At 40.9% G+C, this 20645-nt stretch overlaps 1 protein-coding gene across 3 annotated transcripts in view; it reads left to right on the plus strand.

Moving 5' to 3' along the window:
* FGFR2 (fibroblast growth factor receptor 2) overlaps positions 1–19879 on the plus strand; it is an 87226-nt gene extending 67347 nt beyond the window's left edge. For all 3 annotated transcript variants that reach the window (XM_075504423.1, XM_075504424.1, XM_075504425.1), the window contains 9 exons: positions 2419–2570; positions 6048–6169; positions 6802–6912; positions 7680–7870; positions 11382–11504; positions 12917–12987; positions 14820–14957; positions 15785–15890; positions 19585–19879. In XM_075504423.1, coding sequence (XP_075360538.1) covers positions 2419–2570; positions 6048–6169; positions 6802–6912; positions 7680–7870; positions 11382–11504; positions 12917–12987; positions 14820–14957; positions 15785–15890; positions 19585–19749 — 1179 coding nt within the window. In that variant the 3' untranslated portion in view covers positions 19750–19879. The remainder of the gene's footprint in view (positions 1–2418; positions 2571–6047; positions 6170–6801; positions 6913–7679; positions 7871–11381; positions 11505–12916; positions 12988–14819; positions 14958–15784; positions 15891–19584) is intronic.
* The last annotated feature ends 766 nt before the right edge of the window (positions 19880–20645 follow it).

A 20645-nucleotide genomic window follows, 5' to 3' on the forward strand; every position in this document is an offset into this window, starting at 1 on the left:
AGGATGTCTACTTGCAAAAAGACCTCAGACAAAACAGGTGGTCAGAGTCGTGATGGGAGACTTAGCCTTGTCTTGTCAAAATACCTTGTGTAAGAGCATGACTTGCAAAAGCCTTTCAGCCCCATTCTGAGGAGCTCGAGTAATTCTGTGGGCTGAGGCACTGTAATTGTTAATTGGACTTAATATAAGGGGAGCACTAAGTTGGAGTTATTGGGTGTCATAGAGACAAGAGGATTTTGCGTTCATATCACTGTGTGTCACTGATTTGCACTTTAATGCTAGTAGGATTTGTTTGTTTATAATTGCTTTTTTTTATCTAGTTATAAGACCTGTGGAACAAAATTGTAGCCTGATGACATTTTACATAAGCAAACCTGGTGTCAAACTTGACTCCAGGTGGTGAGGACGAAGGTCGAGAGTGGTAGTTATTCCGATGCTCTAGGCTTCCAGCTTGGGCAGGGTCCCAACAACACTGGCTGAAAAGCACCTCCTGCCGCCTGATGTGAGGACGGGTACCAGCGATGGCATTGTGAAACAACTTTCATCCCACGTTGGCCACCAGATTTGGGCTTGGCCAAGACACTCATGGCGTGAAGAGCGAAGGAGGATTCACACTTAAAGGAGGGGAAGACTGGCAATACAAGCATTTTTGTTTTGTGTTCGTATTCACTTGAAACTCTGAGGTCAGCAGACAGCAGGCTGCTGCTTGCAGGTTTGAGGAAAGAGCCTTATAGAAGATACATCATTCACACCAAAACAAGTTTTGTTACATGGATGGCGTAGCTGCCTCCTTTTTCAAAGCAGTTATCATTAAGTACCTTTGATGCTCATTTGATGAAAATGTTGTTGAGGCAGATGAGAAATCATACTCCAAAGTAAAATACATTTCAAAGCATTGGACATTAAATTATTTTTAGGAGCTCTTCTCCACATTGCCTGCAGAATCTTTAATTAAGAATGTAGTTAACTGAAAATTTAAGTATCCCCCAATTATTATGATAACTTTTTGATGCTTTCAATATTAAATGCTTAGAAAATACAGAATCATAGAATCATTTAGGTTGGAAAAGACCTTTAAGATCATCAAGTCCAAATGTAAGCCTAATACTGCCAAATCCACCACTAAACCATGTCCCTAAGCACCACATCTACACATCTTTTAAATACCGCCAGTGATGGAGTCTCAACCACTTCCCTGGGCAGTCTGTTCCAATGCTTGATTAACCCTTTTGGTGAAGAAATTTTTCCTAACATCCAGTCTAAACCTCCTCTGGCACAACTTGAGGCTGTTTCCTCTCATCCTATCACTTGCTACTTGGGAAAAGTACAACCCCCACCTCTCTACAGCCTCCTTTCAGGCAGTTGTAGAGAGCGATAAGGTCTCCCCTCAGCCTCCTTTTCTCCAGGCTAAACAACCCCAGGTCCCTCAGCCGCTCCCCATCAGCCTTGTGCTCCAGACCCTTCCCCAGCTCCGTTGCCCTTCTCTGGACACGCTCCAGCCCCTCAATGTCTCTCTTGGAGTGAGGGGCCCAAAACTGAACACAGCATTCGAGGTGCGGCCTCACCAGTGCCAAGTGCAGGGGGACAATCACTGCCCTAGTCCTGCTGGCCACACTATTTTTGATACAAGCCAGGATGCCATTGGCCTTCTCGGCCACCTGGGCACACTGCTGGCTCATGTTCAGCCGGCTGTCAACCAACACCCCCAGGTCCTTCTCTGCCAGGCAGCTTTCCAGCCACTCTTCCCCAAGCCTGTAGCGTTGCATGGGGTTGTTGTGACCCAAGTGCAGGACCCAGTGTGAAAGAATCCAACATTTCCTACGCAGTAACATGCAGATAACCTTGGTCACTGGCACTGATGAAAAATATGGGAGCCTTTGCAAAAATACCATTTTTCAATTAAAAATTCAAAATTTCAATTTAATAGTAACACCAAAAAATAGTAAATTGTATGCTGATTTGGGAAAAGAAAAGGTGACACGGACAACTAGAAGTGAGTGGAAGAAGAGAGCTTATTGGTAACCTCTGCTCACCGTATAAGCTGCCCACTTAGGTATCTGAGGGTGGTGATGTAAATACTCTCAGTTGATTAAAAAAATATTAATTTGATAAACAAAAAGAGAGAAAAGTTTATTTAATTTTATCTTCTGAGTGAATGCATTTAAAACTTACAGGGTTTTCAACCTATGGGACAGACTTACAGCCTTGGCAGCAATTAGTCAGTATTGTGCTTACAAGGGAGGGTAAATGGGTGAGAATAGCGCACTAGAAACAAGACTGTAGGTTCAGCCACTTTTTCCTGATACCACTGTTCTGAGCTGGCTTGGTTATCAGGTACTGCTGTTTTTTAGATATTGGGTTGAGATTACATCTCCGCCTTTTTTGGTTTTCTTTTTGCATCTTGTATTGCAACAACAGGTGTCGGCCGACTCGAGCTCCTCCATGAATTCCAACACACCTCTGGTGAGGATAACTACTCGCCTCTCCTCTACTGCCGATGCCCCCATGCTGGCAGGAGTCTCGGAGTATGAATTGCCAGAAGACCCAAAATGGGAGTTTCCAAGAGATAAGTATGTAGCCTGTTTCTCTTACCACTACCTACACGTCTGAAAAACATGACACAGTGTGAAAGGAAACATCTTTCCCAATGTCTCCCAGGGTTTCTTTAGTTAAAAGAAAATCTCAATTACCTGAACCTCCTCTGAAGATCAAGATCCAATTCCATTATCTGAAATCAGTCTTTTTTTAAATCGAAGCTGAATTTTCTCTGCCTGTCATTCTGATTTTATTTTCAGATTTCTGGTAGGTTTTCGGGTACCCTGCTGAAATGTAACTCCTCTGTTACGAAAGGAGTGAATCTGAAATGTTGAATCTGAGTGAATGTGAATCTGAGATGTCCACATACAAGCATTGTTGAAGGGCAGTTGAGATTTCCCCAAGCAATACCTCTGTTCATTAAACCATGTTTCTTAGTTGAAATTTTAAACGTAATTGTTTAATATTTATAGAATAGGTAATAAAATATCATACAGGAGATGGAGAAAGTCTAGAATATGGTATTAGACAATCTTTTCTTTCTGTCAGGACCTTCTGGGTAGGATTTTGTGTTGATTTTGTAGTAGCCTGTATTAATGGAGATGATGGGTTTTGATTTAGCGGGACGTTTTGCATATTGTGTACATATTTATACGACTTCTGTGGCTTAAGTATTAGGTTTCAAGCAGAGCATACTGAATCTTGATATATGCAAATTCATACATTCATATGGCTACATAATATTTTCTTCAAAGTCTGTTGAGTAACATGCAAAATGAGCTGCTGAATAATCTAATTAAAGCGGTAACCATATTTCTTAATATAAAAAAGACATGTAAAAGAGAGATAATATTAACACAGGTAGAACCGTGATTATATATTAAAGTTGGTACTAACTTTAAGAGTCTTTAGGTGGCTTTGAGAAAATAACGCCTTTTATTATGAACAGTTTCCTTTCAAAGTTCAGCGTTGTAACTTTTGGATAGAAGAGCTGTAATTTTGAACCTTCTGACAACTGTTCTGGAAATTATTTTAATGATGTAGCTGAAAACTAGTGCAAAATGCTGTAATTGCCACCTGCAGTATTCTAGTCAACAGTGGGGGCCTGTATATGTACTTCTGTCAGCCCATACCCTGGGGGGATACACTAAATGCGGAAAATTTTAGAGTGCTAAACATTTAAAACCAGCATTCAGCACAAATGTAGGTGGAGCAGATTTGCAATGAAAGGAGGCTATTTAGAGGCAGTTTATTAGGTTGGGGGGCAGGAGGCACACAATGAGGGGTTTGTTACTTTAGTCCTAGCAGGGCAATGGCACATAAATTAACCAGTTTCCAATGCAAATGTTTGTTCTCTGCCAAGATCCTAAATTCAATTTTAGTTCTCGAGAAAATGCAGGATGACCTCAGCATAGCATATGCTGCCCTTCAGTCTTTGCACCTTTTTAAACTCGCGTTTGCTTTAGAAACCAATCCAAAACAGCTTGAGGAATTCTCACCGAGGCAAAGACCGCATTTGACAAGGAGTCTGCCGGCTGCCCTCGGGAGGAACCACCTCTCGCTTCTGTCTTGTGCCTGAGCAGATAAGCGGGGTTTTCAAACCATTTAGCCCTGGTCTAACACTCTTCTGTTGATGGTATGACAACCTCGCCCTATATTGCACGGGGAAGACAGAAGTAGTCCATGCTTTTAAGAACAAGTCTCCCTACATAACATCGTATCTGTGAATCCTGCTTTTGACCATGGAAAGCCAAGACCTTAAGAACTCGGTTATGAAAATACTTATCCGAATCTGGCCCCTACACTGGATAACATTGGCAGCATCAAACCTGCCGAGCACCCTCCCTGTTTTCTGCTGTGGCACTGCTTCTGGAGTTAGATGATAATTTCTGCGAGTTATGGAGCCTGAATGTGGCCCTTAAGTACTTACACTGGAACCAAAAAGATTTTGCCCAGAGTCTTTGAAGTTTCTTTTTTATTTATCTCTTTATCCTCCTAAAGTTGAGACCAACGTCGCTGTGTCTGTATGTTACAGCTGAGCAGGTTTTGCAACCAGGCATATGCTCCACAAAATGCGTTTTGCATAGCCCAGTTAATGACTGCTCTTTTTAAAAGGTTTCTTACGTTGATACTGTCACTATAATTTGAGTTTCAGTTTCCCCCCAGTCTCTGCTTCCCGCTCTCTGAGCAGAGCCCGGGTGCTGCAGACAGGAGGCATCTTCTGTTACCCTCATACATGGCACTTGTGGCAGCAAAGAGCCCGCAGCCAAGAAACAGCCTCTGTGCTAGACCCAGCTGTGGGTAAATAAAGCGTCCCGTCTCGCCCCTTAAAGGATCAAAGCTCTGGGGAATGCGCGAGGATGTCGGAAGAGCGATCTTGCTGTGGGTGGGGAGGCTGTGGAGAAGACGGCTTGTAGGGGACGCTCGGATCTGCCAAGTGCTTTGTCCCGCGGAGGTGCTGCCTTTGTGCCGCCGCTCGCGCGGCCAGGCAGGGAGAGCGGCCCCTCTGCGTGAGCGGCACCGGGACTTGCAGCAGAAGAGCGGAGCCGGAGGCAGCGGCGGCCGAGGCAGCTCCTGGCAGCCGTTCAAGGCTCGCAAGCATCGCGGCCGCCTTACCCGGGCTCTCGCAGCGCTAACCCCTCCCGAGCCTTCGCCGCGCGCTTGTCACCGGCCTCTTTTCCCTTCCCTTCTCCCACCTTCACCCTCCCTCCTCTCTCCCACGAGAAGGCAGCTGTCTGGCCACCTCATCGGCCACAAGAAAGAGAAATGGGTGTGATAATTTCCCGCAGCTGCGCCCAAACATGGTGTCTACTGACTTGCAGTCTCTGTCCTTCGGCGCAAGAGATCACTAGGCAAATGTTCATGGCCTGCATCCCCAAACAGAAAGCAAGAATATGAATTTTGAGGTAAAATTAAGCTGCCTGAGAGCACGTTGGATTTTCCTTTCTGTTTGCGCTGTGCCGTTATATCACAAGAGTTAATAATATTTAAAACATCCCCCTGTTCTTAATACCACCCTTTACCACACAAATCATCAGCTGCCTGAAAGCGACCACATGGCAACACACACAAAGAAACTTTTCTTTCATCTCCTTGCAGTCAATGTGAAAAAGACGACAACCGGCTGTGTTACAATGGCAGGAAAAGCTTGCGTGTTGCTGGCTGCTCCTGAATTTCAGCCGCGGTCGGATGCTTTTTGAAAGCTCTGCCCCTCCACGCTGTGTCTCGCTGCTAGCCATCGAATACAGCTTCTTATTACAAGGAGAAGGAGAGCTTAAAAGCTGGGTTTAGCAACTGGTCTGCCCGTATGAGATGCCGGCTATATCGTCCCTAAGAAAACATACTGCAGCACGCATGAAAACCGATGCGCACCCAGAGTCTCATTTGTTCCATGTGATAAATGCTTCATGCTACAGCAAGTTGTTGAAAGCTTTTTATATTTAGCCCTGGAGTTTCACTGGCTGCATCCCTTCACCAGATGCTGTGTGTTAATCTCCTGTTTACACCTCTAGGCTGACGCTGGGTAAACCCCTGGGAGAAGGTTGCTTTGGGCAAGTTGTCATGGCCGAAGCGGTGGGGATTGACAAAGACAGGCCAAAGGAAGCAGTGACTGTGGCAGTGAAGATGTTGAAAGGTAAGAAAATTGGGTGATTAGGGATCAGAAAGGGTGATATGGCAGTTCTCATCCACAAAAAGTTTCTTTTGTGGCATCTGAACTCTGTCATTGTGGGGGGGGTCAAAGAGCACATAGCTGACCTCAGCCTTCAGCAGTTTGGGGTGTAAATCTGCGCCCTTGACAGCCTGTTTAATCTTGAGCAGTGAGTATTTAGGAGCCAGGAGACGTATTAGCATCGTGTGGGTGTCTCTGCTTTTAGTTTAGTTCATGTCAGAGGCTGTCCATGTGTAGATCCTAGCCCATTCAGTCCAGGTGGTCGGTGCCTATTTATTTTGAATTTAATTGTAAGGTTAGTTTGCAGGAAAGGCATAGTTATTGGAGATTTGATAGCTAAGGACAGCATTTTTATGTCTGATATTACTGTGTTGCCTCTTAAAATATAACACTGAAGAGATGGTCAGTCCGTCAGAGGTTGAGACTATTTTTTGTTAGGACATAACATATGACTTTGTATAACGTAGAGTGTATACTGGAAAACAAATCCCATATTCTGCATTTTGAAGCACACTTGTTTTACACCAGTTGGTGAGCCTTAGTGAAGTTCATGCTGGCATGCTAGAAAATACGAACTGAACCTGTGTCTTGTACAGATGACGCTACAGAAAAAGATCTGTCTGACCTGGTGTCAGAGATGGAGATGATGAAGATGATTGGGAAGCATAAAAATATCATCAATCTCCTTGGAGCCTGTACCCAGGATGGTGAGTAGAGAAAAGAAAGTAAACCAGGACTTTCCAACAGGTCTGTGAAAGTCTCATTAATCATAATTTTTCAAGAGTTTTTAAGGAAGCAGTCATGCCGTGATGGGATTTTTAGATATTTCCCTAGCTTAGCAGCAATATTTTAACTTCTGTCTCTCATTAGACTTGCAGCTTTAATATGAGAAAGGGTACTATATCATATGAAAACTCTCTAATCCCTTGCGGTAGGGAAAAAAATGACATTTTACAGGGGCTTTACCCACGCCTGTTGTTCTGAATTGTCAGTCCTGCTTTAGTGGAACTTGTATCCCATGAATTTGAAACGAGCACTTTTACTCTCTAAAGACCACAGGGTTTTTATTAAAAGCTAATTATGTCATGTAAAGTGATGCAGAATGCCATAAAGCTCTGGAAATTAAAAAAATCTTAAGGAGCACTTTCCCCTTGTTTGAGATCTCATGGCATTTTTTGATTGAAAATGCTTGCTTTTCAGTACATGGCATGGTCTGGAAGGAATAGGCACTGGGTCAGGGTTTAGGTACTTTCAGCCGCTAATTGTAGCTCTGCCACTATCCTGCTACGGAGCTTTGGGCCAGTCACTTCGCCAAGTCCGGACCTCCTTTTCTTTCAAGTTGTGCTTACTGATTTCACAGTTAAACATTTATTAGTTTCGTTCATTTATTATAGAACGCTAAAAGCTTCTCTACATAAAAACATTTTACCCTTCGACCTTACTCCAGTTTTCACACAGTTCTGTTTATCCAAAGGTCCATTGTACGTGATAGTAGAATATGCTTCCAAAGGAAACCTGCGTGAGTACCTGCGAGCACGCCGCCCCCCGGGGATGGAGTATTCGTTTGATATTAACAGGGTACCAGAAGAGCAGATGACGTTCAAGGACTTAGTGTCATGCACATACCAGTTGGCAAGAGGCATGGAGTACCTGGCTTCACAAAAAGTAGGTAGAACTCAGCAAATACTGCACAAAGCGCGTGGTGCGTATTTGTTTGGCACTTTTCTTTAGTTTAGTTTTGTTCTCATCTTGTTTACATTCACGAATTTGATGGGAGAAGGACCTTTCTCAAACAAGTTGCATAATCCACACTTTTGAAAATCAGTGGGAAAATTCATACGCTTGAAGTTTTTAATCTCTGTTTAATGACATTGCTAAAATGAGGACCGGAATGGATCGTTTAAAGTAAATATTGCATACATATCTGCACTTTGAATTCATAAGCACAAGTGGTCACTTGATTACACAAGTCACATTACTCCACCCATGAGACAGCAGGCACCGTTTGCCTTCTGTTTCCAGTCAAATGGACCAAATCAGCTCACGTGGTGATGTGAAGTAAATTAATTCAATTAGTGAAAGGATTTACAGAATGATAACAGGCAGAATTGAGAAGACCACAAGATGCCAGGGCAAAAATTGTGAACAGAAGAGGCAAAAATAAATAGAGTGAATTAGTCACTTAAATTAGATGCTTTACTTAAAACTGGTATTTGTTAGGAGAGCAAGCTTGTTGAAAAAATTTATTTATCCTGTTGTCCCTAGACACTTATTTCTTCAACTTTTCTTCAAACTTTTTTTTTAACCAGTAATTTGGTTAAATTATAGTTGTGAAACCTTAAATAGCCCTGTGTAACTAAGTCTGTAAGCATGTTGTGGCATGGTGGACAAGCAATCAGGAATACCCTGGGTGGTGTTTGGACCCAACGGCTAAACCAGATCACCAGATATTGATGATAAGCACTTCCTGCAAGGTATGGAGTGGTTAGCGCGACTTGTACCGATTTCCAGTTGCGTCCACTCCCAAGTATGGAGCTGTTTTTAACCAAAGACCAGAGCTGAGTGTAAACCTCCGTTCCTGTTATGTACAGTCATGATTTTTTTATTGCTTTTCTGTGCTTGTAGAGGTTAGGGGGAGGGGGAATTGAGGTTTAATTTTGCTTTTATCCTTTTGTTTTGAAATAGTAATTCTCAGCGCAGTAGCGTAGACAGGGAGACATACATGACACCAAGACAAAATCTTCTAATGAAGTAAGCATGAGTATTGTATTAGCTAAAGCAGCTTAGGATATCTCTTTCTAAGATTAATGAAACATTTGCCTGGCAATGAGCCATGTCCTAAGAAAATAGAACTGTTGTGAAAGGAAAAAATAAATCTTTTGATTGGCAAATCTTGAGAACAAGCATCCACCTGAGAAGCTCTGAAGTGCTGTTGTAGGACACTGCCAAGAAGGTGTGCGCTCACAGAGATGCACACGGCAGAACCATTTCATCCTTGATCCAGTTCCTTTGCAAAAACACTTGATCAGCGCTGCGCTGAACTCGACAGAATGTGAGGCATTGCACACGGCAGAGGGCAGAGGGAAAACAAAGGCAGCACATAGCAAAACTGCGCATTCCAGTTCTTCAGATATCCCACCATTTCTGTTTGTATTTCACTAGTTCTTTTCCCTGTAGGGATCCATTTACTGAGCTGGAATAATAAGAGAGCTGGTCTTCTCACGGTATTTCCATCATGCAGGAACTGTGAGAAGGCTGGTGTTCTTGTTATTTCAATCCAATAAATGGCTCACTGAGACCAAAAAAGAAAAAAAAAAGTAAAGAAGCTTTTTGGGCGCCTACTTTTTGCCTTACAAAAAGTTTTTTGCCTTACAAGCAATTGTACATTGGAAATGGGATGTTGTTCCTAAGTTGGATGGACGCTTTTTAAAATTCTGTTGATGTGTCCTCTCCATCGTTCCCGTACTGCGCAAGAACGACAGGGGAGCTCCAGATACAGGGTCTGGCCCCGGGTCGTTGCAAAGAGACAGCAAATCATTAGGGCCATGAAACCTGTTGGCTATGAAACCTATCTGATACGGAAATCAATACTGGCACCATTTTGAAGATAGGAAGAGTGTCAGCTGTACAACTGTAGGGTATGAGAAAGCAGAAATATACTGACAGAAGACAACAGGGTGGGAATCATTTGGTGTATTCACTCAGAGGTGTTACGTGCCATTGGAGATGCTCTATGGTACTCCCAGCCTGGCGCTCTGGAAAGGCACGGGTCTGCCTTAGATCCTATGTCGTCCCTGGTAGTCTCATCAAGATACCTTGGATATCACAGGGCATCTCAGATGACAATATGTACTTCTATTTGGGCAACTGAATTGAGTTCCTAGTGTCTCAGAGGACGTTCTTGTAGGGTTTGAGAACAAGGACAAGGAAGTAGGAAGGCTGGCCTATGTTGTTTCTGCTACTGTAGCATTGCTGATGCTGAATTAGAAGACTGATTTGATGCTGAAAGCATGTACTGTTGTCTGGTCCTGTGCACATTGCTGAAGCAGGTTTTTCCTGGCAGTTCCCCATGACTAACCCAGTGAGGAGCAGAAGCTTTGTAGGCTCATTTTACCCATGCAGGATAAGAGATCTCAGAAAATTGCTGGGGCAAGTTATAATGCAAGAAAGAAATTGGCTGTTGTACAGTTTTTTGTAGTGGTTCAGTCCAGCATGTCTATGCACATGCTGAAATAAAGAGGACAACATAAAGAGTAATCCAAAATCGAGGAGGGAAAAAAAAAAAAAAGATATTTAACTTGAAAAGAAGTAGAATATCCTGGGGGGGTTCCAAATGAAATGTTTCTTACCTTGCCCCTGCTGCCATCAATTCTAATAAGGCTGCTTAAACACAGGAATAATATCCAGAGCAGTCACAACGTCCTTTCAGTGTCCAGAATCAGTTGCAAGTTTTCAGGATAATGCTGACATGAAGGAAAAATCTCTGCAGAGATAACATTTTTCATTTCAGTATCACAGTTGTTTAAAAACCAAACAGCCCAGCTCAGATTGTGTTGTTTTGGTTTGGGTTTTTTTGTTTTTTGTTTGTTTGTTTTTTTAATTAAATTGTTATAGTCTCATGGTTGAAGTAAATACACACACCCTAGACATCTAGTTTAAAATTATATACTGTGGATATATCTCATATTAAGATCTTTTATATTAAAATGGTTGCACTGATCCAGACTGTCAGGTTTTAGCTCTGGTGAGATGACATAATTTAAGAGAAGCAACTTAATAAAATGCTCATTAACAGTATTTGTAATGAAACTGCTGCAATACCTGTACCTGGGCAGGTGTAACAGAGTGAATCGCAAACAGCGTCGCACAGTTTGGGTCACCACCCAAGCTTTCAGCCTTAGCAAAATATAAGTCTTAAATAAACCAGGCTTTTCTAAGAGGCTTCTTAGGGCCGTTGTTCAACTTGGAAACACCAGCTGAGGGGATGGATTGCAGTAATTAAGACAATCATATTTCACAGGCTTGTAGTAAATGTGTGGCTTTCCCATCTTGTGATTTAGGTTAAAATCTGTAAAGGAGACTTAGTTATGGTGTAGAAGTAATTTCACTTTTACAGCAGTTTATTTCAGTGGGCCTTTTTTTTTTTTTTTTTTTTCTTCTTTTCTTTTCTTTCCAGTGTATCCATCGAGACTTGGCTGCAAGAAATGTTTTGGTAACTGAAAATAACGTCATGAAAATAGCAGACTTTGGTTTAGCCAGAGACATCAACAATATAGATTATTATAAAAAGACTACTAATGTAAGTGGATGGTTTTCTTATCTCTGGAAACAAGTGTTTCTTTCAATGATTCACTTCAAAACTATGGTTATAAACTTAATGGGCTTCTTGTACAGCAGCCTCACTTTTCATCACAGACAGAAAACAGGGTTCAAGGACCTAAGCATTTCTGTCCCCTTTTATAGTGACAGTTAGTTGAAAAGATAACCAAAGAGGCTGTATATTGTATGATTTATTAGAAATGCTAAAATAGAAGAATTGTTTTTTGTGTGTCCCTGACTCCAATCATCTGAAATAAGTGGAAATATTCCTGGTGATTTCAGCTCATTTTGTACCAAGCCTAGGATCTTGTACCTAGCCTAGTACCAAGTACTAGCCTAGGTACCAAGCCTCAGAAAAACACTGTATAAACGGTGCTAGCAACAACCATAATAAAAATCCTGTTTATGTGTGGTAATGCCACATCCAGCTTTATTGCCTTTTGCCTGTACTTAGCTTGTTACGTACAAGTTATGGCGGTAGTATCAAAGTGGGGCTGGAGGTTGAGAAAATTTATTTTTACTCCCTACTCTGTCACCATTTTGCTGTATCAAATCAAGAAGGTAAAACATTTCAGATGTAGTTATTGATGCCTAGTTTGAACAGCTTACCCCTCCTTCTCAGGGGATCTCTTAAGATTCTGACGAACTACGCTTGGGTTTTGATGGGAACTTTGCAGAACTCATGCAGTTCTACAGACTTTAATATTTTGTATAAATATTGATTATTATTAACAGTTCATGTTAAGTGGCTTATCTATGAAAACAAAGCACTAAGCGATTAATGGCATTTTAATGGTAATATCTGCTTAATTCCAAAAGACAGAGCATCCAGGTATGGGTACATCGGTACTGGAGGGACTTGAACCTTCTTCATATCAAATGTAGTGCGATTCCTGGGCTCTGAGCAGGGCAGACTGTGTGTGCAAAGCAACAGGCAGTTGTGACTGTGAGCTTTGGGTCACTGCAAAAGGTGGAACAGGAAAACAAAATTCTTGGGTTTAGTGATCAATTTATTTTTGCAGGCAGGCCTATTTTTCAGAGGATTATTGGTTGGGTTTTTTTGTCTTTAAAGAGCCCTAATGGAATGATGTTTTTAATTTTGGTCTGCTTATCCTATCGTTCTCTTAGCAAGCAGTCTGGGAGCTTTTTGGGAGCCCTCAATGCTTTTAATTTTATCTTCAATGCTTATATCCATTTTTCTTAACAGTCTCCCTACTTTAGCCCATTTTACTATTTTTTCCCCTGAAAATTGTAAAGGTAAATTATGTGCTGGTTTGCATTAACAGACTGTTCTCTGAGAATTGCTGAATCTTTTAAAAAAAATCAGTGTTGAAATCATCCTGTACATTGCTACCGTTTTAATTTTTCTTCCCTTCCCCTCTGAACTTACAGGGACGGCTTCCAGTAAAGTGGATGGCTCCAGAAGCTCTGTTTGACAGAGTTTACACGCATCAAAGTGATGTGTAAGTGGCTTTATTTGAACGGGGCTCTGGGGGTGAGAAGGAAGGTTGTTTTGGTTTCTATATGTTAAAGTTTGAGATATTTTAAATGTATTTTCCTGTTGTCCTTTACCTTTAAGCGTTTTCATTCTGTTTCACATATTAATAGATGGAACAGGACTTGCCCTTAGAAAGTGAGGATTTTATGGTAGACTGCTAACCAGTGCTCTGTTACTAATCTGCCCAGCTTCAAAGCACATGAAAGGTGGAAAATGCTAACCTCCTTCTGTCAGTGCGGAAGTTTCCCCCCTTGAACTTATTTACGGATGTGCAGCTACAAAGAGTCTATCTAATTTGCTTGGCTTTTGACATACTCTGGACTTCCTTCAGGTTTAAAAAAAAGAAAAAGAAAAAAAAGATAGAGAGGAAAGAAAGAAAGAAAGAAAAGAAAGTTCCTGAAAATTTCTTATAAAAATTTGTGCTAAGATTAGGTATAATAAAACATAGGCTGGATATACCAGAAAAGCATTCTGTGATATTTAGCAGTGTTGTTGCTTCCCAGCAGTACTTCACATGTAATAGGAAATCATTGGACTCTGACACTTCAAAATCTTTTAATGTGTGCACAGATTTGCTGGCTGATGCAACCGCTCAGGATTTATTCTGCTTCCTATTACAGTTTCCTAGGCCCATCTACAGTACTCGTGTGCATTGCGCTTGAAGCAGACATGCATTTTTTTATGCAATGCAGATGAAGATCTTATGTTTTTTATTTCTCCAAGAGAAGCTGTTAACTGTAAAGGGCTGGATGCTTCCCAGCACAGGTGAAAGGTTATGCATGTTAGTGCAGGGTTAAAAAGAAAAAGGGCAGGGTGGAGAAAATATGAGGTATCTCCTCTTTTCTTTAACCTGGGTGCACTTCCCGAGCTGCTCTCTCCTTAAGAAAAGCATTTACTGAGGCTTCTCCTGCAATCTTTACATTATTTACAAAGGAAAATATATACACAGGTTAAGGATGGATCAAACTTTTGTTTTAAAATAGCATCTTGGCAAAATGTTTACATGAATGTGAAGTAAACTACTTCACCGGTTCAGGACTGAAAGTCAGCCTGAGCTTCTCAGCAGCCAGGGAGCACGAGGATTTCAGTGCTGGAACTTGGAGGCTCTTGGCCCCATGGTGGCTTTGAAGACGGCTAAAGATAATATTATTGTAAGTTTGTGCAAACAGTTTACTAAAATACACTGCTGCAAAGCTAGGAGAGCTGCAGAGAAGCGCGGGAGCCAGTGCAAGCTGCGTGCTGTTGCTCACCTGGCAAAGCCGCCTGCCAAAGAGCCCTAGGTTGCCAGCAAGGCGTGATGAGGCAGGCTCTGGAGGAGGTGGCAAGCAGGCAGGAAAACTGGCTTGAAATGATCCTACTTGATGATTGATCCTAACAAAAATTAATTAAAAAAAAATAAAAGAGCAGAATGATCCAAAATATTTTTGTTTTGAACAGCCTGCTTTTTCCACAATATCCCACCACGTAATTGCAAACCAGCTCAGCTGTGAGTGTTCTGTAAATAATTAAGCTGTAAAGACGCAGTTCCTTGCAGTAGCCTTGGAAACTTGGGTGCTCGGAGCACACCAGACAAAGGCGAAGAGTGTGTTTGAGAACATGGCAGGTCAGTCCCTGTTGCTGCCCATGCACCTGATGCACTTTGCAGATTGATGTCCCACTCAGGGTGGTCAGAGTTGGGCAGATGCTGATTCAGGCATCTCCTGAGAGGCATTGGCAGTCATTGCATCTGCCGCAGACACATCTCTGTTTTCAGCAGTAAGGCAAATCTTCTAATGCAGTTTTCTCTTTGATTTGTAGTTGGTCATTTGGTGTGTTAATGTGGGAGATCTTCACCTTAGGAGGATCGCCCTACCCAGGAATCCCAGTGGAGGAACTTTTTAAGCTGCTTAAAGAAGGGCACCGAATGGATAAACCTGCCAACTGCACCAATGAACTGTAAGGCCCCTTATTTGCTGTACAAGGATGGAAAGGCACAAACTGTACTGATTTCACGTGGTTAATGCTACCCCTGGCAGAATCAAGCATTTTCAGAATTGCTCGACTCTCAAATTGTGGATATATGTGTGTGTATAGATATGTAAAGAAAAGGTATGAAAAGGTCTTCAGGAAATGCTTGACAGAGGATACTTCTTTACACACCCTACTGTGATCCCATTGAAAAAAGAAGAGATCATCTACACGCCACTCTTTGTCAGTGTTTTTACACCCATATTTGTTTTATTTTAATCTCATTAACATGAAAATTCCTAAATGGCACACATACCACTAATCATATGTAAGGTATGTCAGGCTGGTTTTGTAAGTAACAAAATACATCTGGAACTTCTGCATTAACACAGCATTATCTGCTGGTGATGTGGGGAGAGTGTTTCCCCTTTCTGATATTTCAGTGTAGCCCTTAACTATTTTTAATTTTTTTTTCCCATTTTAATTTCTTCACTTCACAAAGAATGCAATCCCTAACATGCAAAAATATTTAAGCATGTTTAATTTAATACTATTGAAATTCCTGGGACAGAAGGCTACAGAATCAGGTCCACAAAAAGGTAATTTAGACACTGGGCAAGAGAGATACAGGAGTAGAAATGCACCTTTGAGGGAAGCGAGAGTATTGTGCAATTTTGGGACAGTCAGTGGTCCATGTGTAGGGCTGTGGGTGCTCGCTGCTTTACTTGTGATGAAGAACATTGACCGTGTATGAAAAGGTTTACGAGAAGGACGCGTGATTTTAATTAAGCCAAGAAAATGTGTATTTCTTACAGCTATATGATGATGAGAGATTGCTGGCATGCTGTGCCTTCACAGAGACCGACTTTTAAACAGTTGGTAGAAGACTTGGATCGGATTCTCACTCTCACAACTAATGAGGTAGGTAAATTGTTTCCCTCCATAAGCTGCTGATCAGGACAAATGGTTCAGGAGACAGATGGAATTTATTCAATTATGAAATCCCGCTCAAGTTCTCTTCTTGTTCTGTTTGTTGTTGTCCTCTGAGGTTACACGCAGCTAAATGATGTATCTTATGAAATCCTCGGTTTCTTGCCATTATGCCTTGATTTATGTAACTAAACAGAAACACATCTTTAAAGTGATTTTGTTTATTTCTCCCTGCATCTTTTGATGATTTTATCATAGCAGTATTGAGGGACTGCATGTGGTAGGCTGAGAGGCAATGTTTATGTTTCAACGTGAGTTTTGTGTGAAGGAGAGATGTAGAGTTCGTGGTGTTTCTCATTTATCGACTCAGTTTGATTCCCAGGCATGATATCTAGGTCAGAAAAGGAGAAATCGTCAATGGTAGATTTCAGATTGTGTGTCTGAGAGTGAATTAGGTTCACTGAAGTAGCTCTCTGTGGAGGGAACGAGGACCCACGGGGAACGTGCGAACAGCCATCCAATTATCCAAAGGTCCTGCCTAACACTGCTTCAGGTTGGGATATATGAATGCAAAAAGGTTTTATCTGAAGAGCATTCTTTCAGAGGTCTGAGATATTATTAGTTTTAGCAAGGAACATGCTGATTAGGGTATTCACACAGGAGTTGGTTCTCTTATCGCTAAATCGCATGCACCTTTGAGGGAGATCACAAGTGATGGAAATGTTCATTCTTTTGGTGGAAACTTCTTTTGAGAGAAAACGCTTGATGTCCCAGAAATATTTTACAAATTCCTATAATTTCTGAGAAATGATATGTATAAAGGGAGGAAAAGAAAAAAGAACAAAACCCTTACAGAGGAAAGTTGCAACAACTTGTTTTGACCATTTCAAAATAAATTTTTCAGATTTTCCATGATTATAGCGCTTCTTTACTGGGAGAGGCTAGAAAAAAAAGATTTTGATTGCTTTATATTAGTCCTCAACATTACTTTCTAATTTTTCAGAATTGTCAGAGAAATAAAAAACGGATTATTAAGCAGCATTAGGAAAGGCTGTATGCAATAGAGATGACAGGAGAACCTGAGTAGAGAGATGCCATTTTTTTGTGATCGTCATTTGCCCAGTAGATCCGGTTGAAAAAGATTTTTGCTTCAGTAGCAGCTATAAATTTGTATTATAGCTAGGAGTCGGGAACACAGCTCTGCGTACCGTTACCATTTTCGCCTCGTCCAGTACTGACTGCATCTTTTCCTGCCTAATTTATATATGATTTCACAAGACCGGTTGAAGGTGGGCTGGCTGCCACTGCGGAGCGCTGGGTGGCTTGGACTGGATATGCATTTGCAAATTCAAGAGGGAGGTTCTGGGCTGCAATTCTGAGCCTGGGAAAGGATATTGCTTTCTTTTTTGTGTGTGTTTAACCATCTTGCCTTCCCAATTCTGTACTGCTCATGGACCTGGAATGATCTCAAAGGTAACCTGAAAAGGCCTTTAGGGTTATGTAAATTACTTTAGACTAGAATCATAGGAAAAACGTCTGGAAAAAGCTCAGGAAGACATCCAGTCCATCTGATCGGCCTCTATACGTTTGTCATTCCTGACAGATGTTTATGTAACTTGTCCTTAAAGATCTCCACTGCTGTATTTCCGCATCACCCCTTGATAGTCTATTGCTTTGTTTCATTAGCCTTATTTTTTGAAAGTTTTTCCTAATCTCTAATCTTTCAACATAAGATACTGCTTTTGTCCTATTTACCCTGGACAAAGCAAGCAAATTATTTCACTTGTCTTTGCAGCACACTTTATGTTCCTGAAAACTCATCGTGTTCTCACTCCATGTCTCCTGAGAACTCCAGTGTGTCCCATTTTCCTCCATAGCTCGTGCTTTTGAAACCTCTGATTTTGTGTAATCGGCACAGTTTTCCTGAAGCGCAGGTCCTTCAGGCGTGAGTCTGACAATACCTCTGCTTATCCGCTCCACGGTGGCACTTTCCCTTTCCCCTCGAAATGACACTGTTGAAACAGGGTCAGCCTGGTTTGCCCAACAACTCAAAAAATTGCTAGGGCAAACAACAGTACCTTCTTCTGCATTTGTGCAGGTAATTATTTCTGCTTAAAGGGTAATGTTTTGCTCCTCTCCACGCTGAATCACCTGTTGGGTTTTTTTGTTGGTCTTTTGTTTTGGGGGGGTGGGGGAGGTTGTTGGGGTGTTTTTGTTGTTTGTTTGGGGGTTTTTTTCCCCAAAAGGCCCTGTTCCCCATGTTTCCCAGAGTAACGTGCAATGTTTCCCCAATCCACAAGAGCAGAAGTCGCCAAGAGTCAGCCTCCAGGCTGTGTCGTCATATCAACACCAGAAACCATCCTGATACTGGAAACTTCTTATGCCCCTTTATGTGACTCTGGCCCTTGACATTGGATAAGGAGGCTGGAGAGGGCATAAGGATCCCATCTTCAATACTGAATTCATAACTGAATTGTATCAAGCCTTTTGATATGACGAGCTGTGCCTGGTATCTCATGAGAGAGCCCTGTTTCTTCAAATGCTACAATACTTTCTTCTTCTATCTGTCTGGAAAGTGGTTGGTTATTTCTGGTCACGTAGGACTGGTTTGCTAATATATAAATAAGGGTCAAGATTGTCCTCGTGGATCTTTTGAAGCCTAGGCAGTGAGATAGGCAGTAATCATAGATCCAAACTGCCTTCTCTTGCTGCCTACTGTATTTGTTGGCATTTTAAAACTTATATTCCCCCCTTCTTTTAAAATGTAACCATTTTTTAACTATAATATGGTAATGATTGAATTTCTGACTTAAAAAAATATGTTAACCAAAGAACTAAATTACCCCAAACCTAGGCACAGCAGCATAAAATACTGACTGAGGTGGAAGACTTGTCTCGTCAGTACGATCATAACTTGTGGTTTAGCAAATGAAGAGATTGCATTTAAATGAATGCAGCTGCCTTTAGAAGTTGAAAGAGAAGGAACATTTCAAGGGGAAAAATAACTTTATTCTCCTGCCAAAACTGTTGTTTCTAGCAAAAGAGCCTTAACGCAAAACTTGGATTCAGCAGATATTATTTCCTTTTTTAATGACTGCTTTGGTCATGGCTACTCTGGGACACACACACACACACACACACACACATGAATAAGTAGTGTAAAAAACCCAAATCTAGTGAATTTAATTTTGTTTTCCTTTCAGTTCTTTTTTGCACGTATGCCACTGCTTGTTTAAACACAAATTTAATATCACAGAATATAAAACAGATATTCAAACTGACCAAAGGAATATAAAGTTGGAAGTATCTTTCCCTCTCCAAATCATTACCATGTGCTAAAGAAAAATGGTTCTATTTAGGATGAAATTTCATTTTTATCATCGCGAGTGAAAAGTCCTCTTTTGATGTGGTTGGCATGTTTATTTCCACTTACGCGGCTAATGCTGGTGATGTTGGACTTCAGAAAAGTAGCGTGTTATTGGTTTGGTTTTTCTTTCTCTATTCAAGCTCCTTGTTTTATGAGGTATTTAAGCAACAGGCAGTTTTGAATGCAATTGCGTTACAGAAATGAGTGTAATTTTTAAACTGTTCTTTTACCCGCTATATAATCGAGCCAAATCAGAGCAGTGGTAACATGTTCTTGTCAGTCACTGTCTAAAAATGCAATTTATTTCTTTTGTCATAGGAGTATCTGGACCTCAGTGGACCTCTGGAACAGTATTCACCTAGTTACCCTGACACGAGGAGTTCGTGTTCTTCAGGTGATGACTCTGTTTTTTCTCCCGATCCAATGCCTTATGAACCTTGTCTTCCCAAGTACCAACACATGAATGGAAGTGTTAAAACATGAAAAGAAATCATACAGAGGAATAAAGAAACAAGAACATCAAGCTACCTACCATATACAAAACAAAATCTTTTCTCCAGGACCTTAATGTTTCTGCTTGTACATATGAAATATGGAAGAAAAAAAAAAGGGGGGGGAAAAAATCAACTTGGAGGAAAGCAGTGAGAACCTACATAAAGAATCTCATAATTTGCAACTTTTAAATTTTCCCAACAAAGAAGAATGTTTATGAGCTGTGTCTAGATACCCATCACCATCAATTTTCTGGCTTCCTGTAAGCTGCAACAGACTTTGTTTGTACAATGGACCAGTTGGACTTGAGGCAAACTGTGGGTCTGCCTTTCTTGTTTATTTTGTAATATTTGGAGAAAATATATGTTGGCACACACTTACAGAGCACAAATGCAGTATATAGGTGCTGGATGTATGTAAATATATTCAAAATATGTATAAATATATATTATATATATTTACAATGGATTATTTTTTGTATTGATTTAAAAATGGATGTCCCAATCCACCTAGCAAATTAGTCTCTTTTTTAACAGCTATTTGCTAAATGCTGTTCTTACACAGAATTTCTTAATTTTCACCATCCAAAGGTGGAAAATACTTTGCTTTCAGGGAAAATGGTATATCATTAATTTATTAACTAATTGGTAATGTACAAAACAGTTAATCGTTTATAGGATTGTTGTGTTTTTGTAATTTAAATGGCATTTCTATGCAGGCAGCACAGAGAACTAGTAGATATATTGCTCAGACTTTACTAGTTTTCAGATCTTTAAGAAAAAGAAATATTTACAGTATATAACTAATTTTGGGGAATTAAACTTTTGATTTATTTGTGTTTAAAAACTGCAGTGTCAGATGATTATTCTTATCAAAACCAAATCTTT

The sequence above is a fragment of the Mycteria americana genome, chromosome 6, assembly GCF_035582795.1.
Source record: "Mycteria americana isolate JAX WOST 10 ecotype Jacksonville Zoo and Gardens chromosome 6, USCA_MyAme_1.0, whole genome shotgun sequence".
NCBI classification, from domain to species: Eukaryota; Metazoa; Chordata; class Aves; order Ciconiiformes; family Ciconiidae; genus Mycteria; species Mycteria americana.